An 11827-nucleotide genomic window follows, 5' to 3' on the forward strand; every position below is an offset into this window, starting at 1 on the left:
ATTTGTTAGCATTCTTGTTAAAGAAATCAGACCATGTTAAAATTTGATAGGCAATAAGGCGTTGCATTAACCGCTTTTCAATACAGTTGATAGTTATCCATAGGGATAGTTACAGGCTTTGTTAATTGCTGATTTGTCTTTTTGGTATGTGTTTTTGGTCCAGTCAATTTCTGGCCAATTGTTTTTCAGGCATCTAAAGTAAAATTTGACACAGTATGTGGCCTTGGAGGACCCCAACAGGTCCAATTCTTGGGGTTCCTCTAGAGCATTGGGCAGCATTTTTGTCCACCTGTCCCAAGTATCTGCCAGGTTGGGTCTCTTACCTGTGGTGCAGAGGAGCTCTGAGTTATAGACGGGCCAATCATCTGCTACAAAGGTGTCACGGTTTGACGCTGGTGCAATGCCAGTGTCCCCATGAAAATACATTCTCCCTGGTGTCTGCTGTGAGATGTGACCAGGAATAGGGCAAAGCAGGCTCCAGCTGAGGAATAAAAGGGGAAAAAAAAAACAATTTTATTAACTTACAATATATAAAAGAAACACAGAGAACTCAGGATGGAAACCTTCCAAACATTCCTCCTCCCCCCACCAAATTCCCAATACATCACAGTAAGACAAAACCTTGGACTCTCAATTCAGTTACCACCCCTCAGATCACCAACTCTCAGTCCATCACCACCCTTTAGATAATCAGTTCTCAGTTCATCAAGAAGAGAGGAGTCCCTCTTGTACCATAGGCTTCCCCTGGAAACACAGTTGAGACCTTTTGTGTTTCCATGTCACACGTGACACTGCCTGGAGATCATTTGCCATCGTGACATCTTCCTTTCACGCCCAGTGCTCTCACCACTGCACATGGACCAGAGCTGCTTCTAGGGTTCCCCTTTTAAGGATGCTTTGCCCAGTTCCAAAAAAAGCACAGTCTCACTTTTGGGACACCTGTCCCTCCCAAATTAAGCCCCTGGGGCCGAGGGGATCTCTGTCAAGAACAGAGATCTTCTTCTTCTTCCCTGAAGATGGAGAGCACCACCACCCTCCTCACCCGTTGTCTCTGTTCACGCACTCCTTCACATAACATCACTGCACTCTCTTGGCTCCAAGCCATTGCCTCCCCCTAGATGCAGTCTCTGTGTCACAGGAAAAAAATGGTTCTGTCCATGGATATACAAGAAAAGTCCAGCCAAAGGCCATTCCATCACCTCCTCTCAACGAAGATTCTTCTCAACTTCTCTCGTGGCCCATTTCCTCTTCTCTCATCTCTATCTCTCTTCTCATTCAACTCCAGGAGGATCAGTAAGGTTTCCATCATCCAAGAAAAGGGTTAAAAATCTCAGGCTCTGCCTGTCCAGAACTCCCACAGCTGCCCTGCCAGGCACCTTCTCGCTGCACCCCCCTTCTCCTTTATGGCCAGCCGTGCTGCCCGCATGTGATACCGAATTTCAAGCTGGCACAAGCACAGGCACAGGCTCACTCTCTTTCTCTCTTTCTCTCTTTCTCTCTGGGGGGCTGGCTGCCCGATGACTCTCCAATGTTCCTCCACCCTTCCATCCTGCAGTGGCCTTCACCTCCCCTCTCTGTCCAAGGCCCGGCCTACCTCACGCGGCCGCATGGCTTCCCCTCCCCTGCCAGCCCGCAGCCGGGCAGGGCAGCTCTGACCTCTTTCACAGACAGAACCCAAGAGAGCTTCCCCTAGGAGTTCCCTGCTTTTAACCCCCTGTGTTCTCAGAGGCGTATCTATGTCCTCAGTGGCCACACCAGGTGCCAATATTCAAATCTGAGCACCTATTGGTTTGACAACAGCATCCCAAAAAACTCGCGTCCTTTTCAAACCAGGACACTGGTGGAAAAATATTGCCATTTCTTGAAAGTACTCTAATGACCCAGATAATAAAGATTTGCTTGTGTATTATGAAACCAACAGGTATTAACACCTGTGCCCCTTTCCAGGCAGACATCAGTTGTGTGCCCATCAACAGGCAGTGCCACTTGTGCCCTGAGGTGCCCAGCTGGGGTTGAATCTCTCCCAGAGCACCTGAGGGAGAGCAGAGCACCTTGCAAGCTGCAGGTCCCTGACAGCCCCGCAGGGCTCCTGTCCCATCAACATCTGCTCTGCTCCAGTGTGAAACAGGGCCCAGCATGGTGCTGGGATCATCAGAGAGCTGAGGTGTGTGCTGGAATTCAATGGCCTCCCCATCCCACAGCAGCCCTGCATTTCCCTGCTGCAGCCTTGGTCTCCAGCCCAGCCATGGAGGCTCTTTGGGCTCTGGAGTGTTGCTGCAGCCCTCAAGGGCAGCTGAGCTCTGCCTTTGGCCCAGTCAGGCCTGGCCAGCGCAGGCCATGCTCAGCAATTGCTTGTGTGGGCCTGGCCTTGCTGTCAGCCCCGGCAGCGGCTGCGTGGCCCCTTTGTGGCCCTGTGCTGGCCCAGCCATGGTGGCCCAGCCCCTGTGCAGGCCCAGCCCAGGCCGGGAGCATTGCGGCTGGGAACGGCCCCTGTGCCGTGGTGCCCACGGCAGCCTTGGGGCTCTGTGCCCCATGGCCTCCCTGCTGGGCAGCCTCTGCCAGCTCCTGCAGAGCCCGTGGCACCTGTGGGGCTGCACAGACAGCCCTGCCCCGGGCTCTGCCGGCCTCTGGGCCAGCAGAGAGGCAGCCAGGGCTGGCCATGGCCGGGAACAGGCCCTGAGCCCCGCAGGAGGATGGAGCTGGGCCACAGCCAAACTCAGCCCAGGCCAAAGCTGGGCTCAGCAGCCACGGCTGCCAACACATGGGCACAGAGGCTGGCGCTGACAAATGTCCTGGGCCCCCTCCCTGCTCTGTCCATGCCACCAAGGGCACAGAGCAGCCTCCTCTCTGGGCCACTTGCCTGTTTGCAATGCCTTGCACAGGCGCTGGCCTTGCCCCACAAGGCCTGGCCTGAGTCCTGCCCCTGCACGCTCAGCCAGGCTGAGATGGACACTGATGGTTTCTGGGCCAGGCTCTCGGAGCCCAGCCCAGCTCCCTGCAAGCTCTGCCAGCTGCCCTGAGCTCTGGGCAGCACCAAGGGCCTCTCTGAGCCCAGCCCAGCCCAGCCGGCTCTGGCCCCACAGCTCTGCTCAGCCCAGGCTGCTCTGGGCACTGGCCCCACGGCCTCAGCCCCTGCCAAGGGCACAGCAGCAGCTGCAGCTGCCACAGGACTCAGCCCCAGCCATGGGGGAAGGTGCTGGGCCAAGGCCAAAGGAGGCTCCCTAGCTGCCCTGCTCCCCTCGGCCTGAAGTGCTGAGAGCTCTGCAGCCCCTTCTGCCATCCCATCTGCCCAGGGCAGCACCAGAGCCCTGGCCTTGGGGCCCTCAAGAGCTGCTCCTGCTCCAGGCCCAGGGCCCATGCCAAAGCTGGGACAGCAGCCACAAAGCTGTGCCCATTTCTGTTCATTGCTGCTCTGATGGGGATGGATCTTCAACCACTTGCAGGCTGCTGATGGATTTTAGTGCTTCGGAGACTTCTTCTTTCTTGAGCTCTTCAGTTCAGGAATTCAGTGAGAAGAGCTCATAAACATTTGTTCAGAATACCTGAACAAGAAAAGGCCCTGGGGAATATTTCAAGTTTTCAGTTCTTAATGTGGTTAATTAGACAGATGACAGAAGTGCACTCAAAGTGAATATACAATAGTATAAAACAATGCAAAGAGTACAGTTTTGTTCTGGTAAGTTTTATTTTCCTGTTTATCGATTGATCTCAGCAATGTCCAATTGATATTGATCCCCAGCAGCTTTTAAAGCAGTTTGAACAGATATGAAAATCAAGACCCTTCATGGCTGAAAATCAATAGCACTTTGTCCCCACCCCCTCCCCACCATTTCCCTCATCCAACCCCTGGCACTCCTATGGATCAGGAATGGTGTGGCCAGCAGGAGCAGGGCAGTGATTCTTCCCCTGTGCTGGGAACTGGTTGGGCAGCACCTCGAGTGCTGTGTCCAGTTCTGGGCCCCCAATTTAGGAAGGACATGGAGGAGCTGGAGCGTATCCAGAGATGGGCAACAAGGCTGGTCAGAGGACTGGAAGAACGTCTTATGAGGAGCAGTGTCTGAGGGAGCTGGGGTTGTTTATCCTGGAGAAGAGGAGACCTCATCTCTCTCTACAACTCCCTGACAGGAGGGTTCAGCCAGGTGGGGGTCAGGCTCTTTTCCCAGGGAACAGCGACAGGACAAGAGGACACAGCCTTGAGCTGCACCAGGGGACATTTAGACTGGACATTGGGAAATATTTTCCACACAAAGGGTGATTGGGCATTGGAATGGGCTGCCCAGGGAGGTGGGTGGGTCACCATCCCTGGAAGTGTTTAAGGAAAGACTGGATGTGGCACTCAGTGCCATGTCTGGGTGACAAGGTGGTGTTGGGTGCCAGGTTGGACTTGATGCTCTCCAAGGTCATTTCCAGCCGGGTTGATTCTCTGATGATTGTGACACTGCAGGGCCCTGGGGAAGCAAGGGGCCATTGTGACACTGCGGGGCCTGGTGGCACTAAGAGGACCATGGTGACACTGTGTACGACATGGCAGCACAGAGCCAAGGGGCCATGGTGACACTGTGGGGCTGAATGGAAGCAAGGAGTCCATGGTGACAGTCTGGGTCCTGCTGGAACCACAGAGGCCACTGTGACCCTGCAGGGCCTTGTGGAACCATGCAGAGCATTGTGACAGAGCAGGACCTGGTGTCATGATGGGGCCATTGTGACACTGCAGGGCCCCATGGAACCAAGGGGCCAGGGCTGCTCCTCAGGGACTCCTGGAATGAAGGAAACATGTTTGACAGCGTGGTGGCCCTTGGGACCAAGAGGCCATTGTGACACTGTGGAACCAGGGAGAGCATTGCTGCACTGCCAGACCTCATGGAATCAAGGATCCACTGTGACAATGCAGGGCCTTGGGGAAGCAAGGATCCATTGTGACACTGCAGGGCCTTGGTGGACCGTGGCACCACTGAGACACTGCAGGGCCCAAGGATCCAAGGGACTTTGTGACAGCAAGGGGTCCCATGGAACCAAAGTAACTGGGACACAGACACAAAGTAATTGTGACACTGGGAGGCCTCATGGAATCATGGAGACCATTGTGACACTCAGGGGCCTCAAGGAATCATGGTCACACAAAGTTACTGAGAGTGTTGATCTGCTGGAGGGTAGCAGGGCTCTGCACAGGGCCCTGGACAGGCTGGATCCAGGGCCCAAATCCAACAAGGTGAGGTTTAACAAGTCCCAGTGCCAGGTCCTGTACTTTGGCCACAACAACCCCTGCAGCACTACAGGCTGGGGACAGAGTGGCTGGAGAGCAGCCAGGCAGAAAGGGACCTGCAGGGACTGATGGACAGCAGGCTGGACATGAGGCAGCAGTGTGCCCAGGTGGCCAAGAAGGCCAATGGCTCCTGGCCTGGATCAGGAATGGTGTGGCCAGCAGGAGCAGGGCAGGGATTCTTGCCCTGTGTTTAGCACTGATTTGGCAGCACCTCAAACGCTGTGTCCAGTTCTAGACCCCTTGTGGTGGGCATTAGAGAGAAATATGTACCAGGAAGAGTAAAGAAAGCAAAGGTGGCACAAAGGAAATGCTCAGGGCAGTTTGGGGGTGGCTGCCAGGCAGCCCTGGCTCTGAGCAACAGCGTCTGCAGTGGCACAGGAAACTCCCAGCTGATGGGAACAAACTTTCTGGCTGACTGCAGAGGCCAGGACAAAGCTGAGTGGTTTCCCTGGTGTCCCGCAGGCCTTGCTGGCCCCAGGGGCTGATGGCATTTGTGCTCCCTCAGGTTCATGTCCCCACAGCAGCAGCATGGGGGTGCTGCCCCTGCTGTGTGCAATGCAAACAGGGGCTGCTGAGGCAGTGCTGCCGTGTCTGTGCCTGCAAGGATGGGGCACCTGTGTGAGCTGGGGGAGAGGCCAGGGCTGCAGAGGGGGGATGTTGTTGGCAGCTGCATGAGGACGCTCTGGGACGCTGCCCTGGGCTGTGCAGCGCCCTGGGCATGGATCAGCCCCTGCTCTGCTGCTCCTTCCCGTCTGCCCCAGGGCCCTTGCAGAGCCCCAGCCATGCTGTTTGCCCCCAGCCTGCCCACGGCCAGCCTGGGGCTGCTCCCGGGGGTTTCCTGTGCTGAGCATTGGCCTGGCCGTGTTCTTGAGAGAGCCTGGGCAAGGAGCCTGGAGCCCCCAGGGCCTGGCCTGAGGCGTCAGCGCTGCCCCAGCAGTGCCCATGGCCTGTCCCTGCTGCAGCCCCAGCACTGCCACCCCCAGGGCTGTGCCCGGCCCCGAGAGCACTCAGGCCCTGCAGCAACACCAGGGCCACCAGGGCAGCGGGGCAGGGCCACGGCAGCAGCACTGGCAACACCAAGTGCTGCTGCTGCTGCTGCTGCTGGGCACAGCTGCTGGGCCAGCACTGATCTGCCCCAGCTCTGCACACAGACATTGCTGCTGCAGCTCCAGAGAAGGCAACAAAAGGGCATCCATGCAGAAAACTCTGCTGGGACATCCTTTAGTTCCTCTAAAGCCACCAAGAGCACAGCCCCTCATTGACACAGTCTGTGACTACAGGGAAGGTGGAGAGAAACAAAAGGGGAAATGGCAGAAACAATGACATTTCTCTGTAGATAGTATGAAAAACTAAAACAAGGGAAAAAAGACCCTACATCCAAACCAACAAGAAATATGAAAGATTACTTTTATTACAAGGGATTTGTAGAAATGGTCCAGCAGTTTAATGTTTGTGAAAGCATCCAGTCATCAGTGTGCACACTGAAGCCTTGAGCTCCTGGTTCCTTAGGCTGTAGATGAGGGGGTTCAGGGCTGGAGGCACCACCGAACAAAGAATTGACAGGGTGAGATCGAGGGATGGGGAGGACATGGAGGGGGGCTTCAGGTAGTAAAATATACCAGTGCTGACGAACAGAGAGAGTACAGCCAGGTGAGGGAGGCAGGTGGAAAAGGCTTTGTGCCGTCCCTGCTCAGAGGGGATCCTCAGCACAGCCCTGAAGATCTGCACATAGGAGAAAACCATGAACACAAAACAGCCAAAACCTAAACAAAGACTACCCACTATGAGCCCAAGTTCCCTGAGGTACAAGTTTGAGCAGGAGAGTTTGAGGATCTGTGGGATTTCACAGAAGAACTGGCCCAGGGCATTGCCATGGCACAGGGGCAGGGAAAATGTATTGGCTGTGTGCATGAGAGCATTGAGAAAGGCACTGGCCCAGGCAGCTGCTGCCATGTGGGCACAAGCTCTGCTGCCCAGCAGGGTCCCGTAGTGCAGGGGTTTGCAGATGGACACGTAGCGGTCGTAGCACATCACGGTCAGGAGGGAAAGCTCTGCTCCCATAAAGAAGAGAAAGAAAAAGACTTGAGCAGCACATCCAGTGTAGGAGATGTTGCTGGTGTCCCAGAGGGAATTGTGCATGGCTTTGGGGACAGTGGTGCAGATGGAGCCCAGGTCAGCGAGGGCCAGGTTGAGCAGGAAGAAGAACATGGGCGTGTGCAGGTGGTGGCCGCAGGCTACGGCGCTGATGATGAGGCCGTTGCCCAGGAGGGCAGCCAGGGAGATGCCCAGCAAGAGGCAGAAGTGCAGGAGCTGCAGCTGCCGCGTGTCTGCCAATGCCAGCAGCAGGAAGTGCCTGATGCAGCTGCTGTTGGACATTTGCTTCACATGGGGATCTGTAAGAAAAGTAATAATGGAATAGTTGGGTTTGGAGAGGACTTGAAATATCCCAGCACAGGCTGGGGGCACTTTCCCCCCACTGCCTGCCCAGGGCTCTGCTGCCTGGAGCTGTCCCTGCCAGCAGCTGCTTCCCTGTGCCCAGGGCTGGGCCCTGCCAGTGCTGCCAGAGCCCAGCCCAGCCCTGGGGGCTCAGCTCTGCCCTGCAGAGCCCTCCCAGCTCAGGCACTGCCCAGGGGCAGCTCTGGCTCTGCAGGCTCTGATGGCAACGTCAGAGCAACCCTGAGGAGACTGGAAAAGCAACACTGATGCTGCCTCTAAGGGCCCCTGTGCTGATTTCCTTAATTACCTGGTTTATTCATATCTGAGAGAAATTTTTTTTTATTTTTCTCAGTCTGAATTGAGAGATGTATATCTATGAGCAATTGCCCATCCAGGCAACCGAGAGCAGTAGATTAAAAAAGCAGGAATTCCTCTTTTATGCAGCCCCTTCTTCACTGTGCTCCGTGTATAATCTACTTGGAAATGTTCTGCAGTTACATATCATGCAGGAGCATCCCTGAACAATGCAGCATCCTCCCCACACAAGGAGAACACTCCCAAGCCTCACCAGCTGTCTCCTGCCACCCAGATCTTGTCCCCCAGCGCTGGGAGCAGCTGCCAGGGCTGGCTGAGAGCTGTCCCTGGCAGGCAGCAGAGTCCCTGCCCCAGCACAGCGCCCTGGGCTGCAGGACCCTGCTCTGCAGGACAGCCCTGGGCACCCCTGGCTGCTCTGCACAAGAGACAAGCAGAGAATGTACTCACAGGCTCTGCAGGCATTGGCATGTTCCAGCTGCAGGAGATGGCTCCAGGAGCTGCAGCTGCATTGTCCTGCAGCCAGAGGTTCCTGTGCCAAGGGCTGGCAGTGATTGTGCCCCAGGCACTTCTCAGCCCCTTCCCAGCCCTGACTGATTGAAGCTCTCTGTGCCTCTGGGCTGTGCCCGGGCTGGCTGCAGGCAGTGCCCCAGCCCTGCTGGGCTGGCACAAGAGCTGCTCATCAAGAGAAATGTGCTTTTGAAGCTCTTCTTGGTGACCAGGAGCTGCCTCTGGGCCAGGAGCCCAGCCCAGCTCAGCAGCACAGACACAGCACAAGGACTTGAATCAGCCTCTGGGGCTTTGTGCTCAGGCCCTGAACATCAGTCCCTGAGAGGCAGCTGAAGAAACCTCTCCAGAACTCCAAGGCAGAATCCAACTCCAAACTTTCTTGGACTTTTAATGGGTCCCAGTGAGGGACACGACTGAGCAAGTGTCCCCAGGCCCCAGGCAGAGCAGAGAACTGCAGGCAGTGATGACAGGTGGGGACAAAGAGAAGCCAAGTCTGGGTGCCCTGGGCCACTGCAGGGTCTGTGCCAGCAAGGGCTGGGAGGAGACACCTTGTGCTGAGGCCCTGGGGCCTCCTGGCACAGCCCCAGCCAGGCTGGGCACTGTCAGCCCCTTGTGCTGCCCTCAGCATCCCCCCCTAGCCCACATCCCAGTGGCCTCAAGGATCTGCTGCAAGGAGTCCCTGGGGAGCCTTGCTCAGCAATGGCCCTGGGGGCTCCTGAATGCTCCCTGCAGGGACTGCAGCTTTTTCAAAGGACTTTGGCTTTGGCTTTTGCCTTGGAGTCTCTGAGAGGTTTGTGCAATCCTGGCCTCCAATTATCTGCTGTAATTAGTCCCTGGAGAGGCTTTGTCAGTAACAACACTCAGTGGGGCTCATTAATGCTTCAAGGTGCTTCAGTTTTTTAAGCTACTTGGTGTTTCCCTTTGATACAGATGCTATGAGAAAGATTGTGCAGTCACAGCCTCCAATTATCTGCTGTAATTAGTCCCTGGAGAGGCTTTGTCAGTAAGGAGACTCAGTGGGGTCATTAATGCTTCAAGGTACTCAATTATTTTAAGGTACTTGGTGTTTCATTTTTGGTACAGACTCTGTGAGAGGTTTGTGCAATCATGGCCCCAATTATTTGCTTAATGAGTCCCTTGAGAGCTTTGTACTGACACTCAGTGGGGCTCATTAATGCCTTGAGATACTCAAGGTTTTTAAGGTACTTTGGAATTTCCTTTCTACACTGAGTCTCTGAGAGGATTTTGTGCCATCCTGGCCTCCAGTTCTCTCCTCCAAGGAGTCCATGAGGAGCCTGTGTTGGGCATGGACCTGAGTGAGACCCATTCATGCCTCGAGACACTTTTGGGTTTTCTTCTGACTTTGACTCCTGCAAAGGTTTGTGCAATCTCCTCTCAGGCCTTGTGGTTCCAGGGCTCATTTCCAAATGCACCACGGGGCTCATTAGGATCAAGCAAGTCCTGACAAACCATGGCTCTGCATTGATTTCCCTCTGCGCTAATGCAATTCATCAGGAAATTTTCCTTTTACAGTTATGGAGAATTATTTCAAAGTGCTTCTAAGAAATATGTATTCCTGTCTTAAAGGGTGTCTTTTGTTGCCATTCTTGTTATAGAAGAGCTGATTGCAGCATTCTGTGATTGATATTAATCCAGGGTCTCTCCTAAGGAGGTCTGACCAGATCAGTGAAGTTGTACCTTCAGAGGTGACCCAGTGTGGACAACCTTGCCCCACATTCCCCAACCCCATGTGAGAAAAGAGTTTCAAAAATTTAAATGCCTTATTAAGGCCTTATCAAAATACAAATGAAGACTGAATAAAGAAAAGGATACAATGCCAGGAGCATAGGATTCATTCACCATGTGCTCATCTACAAAATGGATGTTCTGTCTTTTATACCTCTTGCCCCTCCCAAAGTCTTGTCAATCGACTCCTTCTTCACTGTCCAGTGGTGGAGATCACTGTCTCACCCCTTGATTGGAGGTCAGGTGCTGCCATAGGAACAAGCCAACCCTCCCAAATGCCCCAGCTACTGAGGCCATCCTGTGATAGCAATGCAAGGGGGAGGGGAAGGATAACTGTACATCTACAAAACTTCTCTTAACATATATTTAATATTCACCCCTTAATTGTGAGAGTCAACCCTAGGATTACTCTTCTATAACAAACTCACCTTTCTTTTTCTATAAGTCATTTTGTTCAAACAATTGAGTCAAAATTTTTCTCTCTCTCTTGAATGAGTCATATCAGCATCTGTTGATGGGGGCAAGGACAGTGGGAACAGGAAAAAAAAATCTCAGGTTTTCCTTAGACACACTTATTTGGAATGGACAAAAGGGCATCCCAGAGGTCCAGTGTGCCTTTGACTCCCATCTACCGTGCCTATGTGGCTGCTACCCATAGTTGGTGCATCTTAGGGGTGAGCACAGAGGCCAACTCGGTCCTGCCCTCCAGTCCCTGTTGAATTAAAAGACACCTGAGGAATTACAGAGGTCTGGAATGGCCTTTTGTCCCTACCTTACCATGCCTATGGGGTTGCTACCCACAGCAGGGCTATGGAGCCTTCTTGGTAGCAAACAAAGGGGCCAACCTGGCCTTGCCCTCCTTCCTTTGTCTTATGTTCTTGAAGAAGCTGTCCCATTGTCTTTTACAGTCCCTTACAGCTGCTGGTAATTATCACCCATGAAAACAGGAAGACAGTTCTCGAGCTGGCTGGAGGAAGCTTGACTCTGCTTTTTGGGCATCTTAGTGTTTTCCTGGTTGTCTTTCAGTCTCTGCTTGAGAGTCAATCTTGTTTCACCCAGCCTGGATGTTACAGTCCACTCTTTGGTTCTTCTCCTGGGCCTTTGACTCTGTTGCCATGAGTCCATCCCCGCTCTGCAGCTCGCACGGCCAATTCGGTGGTGAGCAGTACCTGAAAGGGACCTTCCCACTGGGGAGTTAGAGGCTGATCTCTCCATGGCTTAATCATCACCCAATCCCCAGGATTAATATTATGGATTCTGAAATCCAGGGTGGTAGTTTGAGGAATTGCCCCTTTATGTCTTAGCCCCTCTAAGGTTTGTGCTATAGACATCACTTATTTCTTGGCATTGGCTTCCCCTTCCTCATGGGTGGCAGCCTTCTGGGGTGAGGTCAGGAAGGGAAACCCAAACATCATTTCATAGGGTGACAGCCCCAGATCTGACTGGGGTTGGGTTCTAATTCTTAATAAGGCCAAAGGGAGACATTTTATCCATGACATTTGGGTTTCAATCATTAGCTTAACTGGAGCTCTTTTAGGAGTTTGATTCATTTTCTCAACC

General features: G+C 53.8%; 1 protein-coding gene across 1 annotated transcript in view; it reads right to left on the bottom strand.

Annotated features, from left to right (window-relative positions):
• The window catches only part of LOC143693058 (olfactory receptor 14C36-like), a 188277-nt gene extending 180638 nt beyond the window's left edge, over nt 1-7639 (bottom strand). The window contains exon 1 of the mRNA XM_077173107.1: nt 6752-7639. Coding sequence (XP_077029222.1) covers nt 6752-7639 — 888 coding nt within the window. The remainder of the gene's footprint in view (nt 1-6751) is intronic.
• Between the last annotated feature and the right edge of the window lie 4188 nt (nt 7640-11827).

Source organism: Agelaius phoeniceus, unplaced genomic scaffold (assembly GCF_051311805.1).
Source record: "Agelaius phoeniceus isolate bAgePho1 unplaced genomic scaffold, bAgePho1.hap1 Scaffold_115, whole genome shotgun sequence".
Lineage (NCBI taxonomy): Eukaryota > Metazoa > Chordata > Aves > Passeriformes > Icteridae > Agelaius > Agelaius phoeniceus.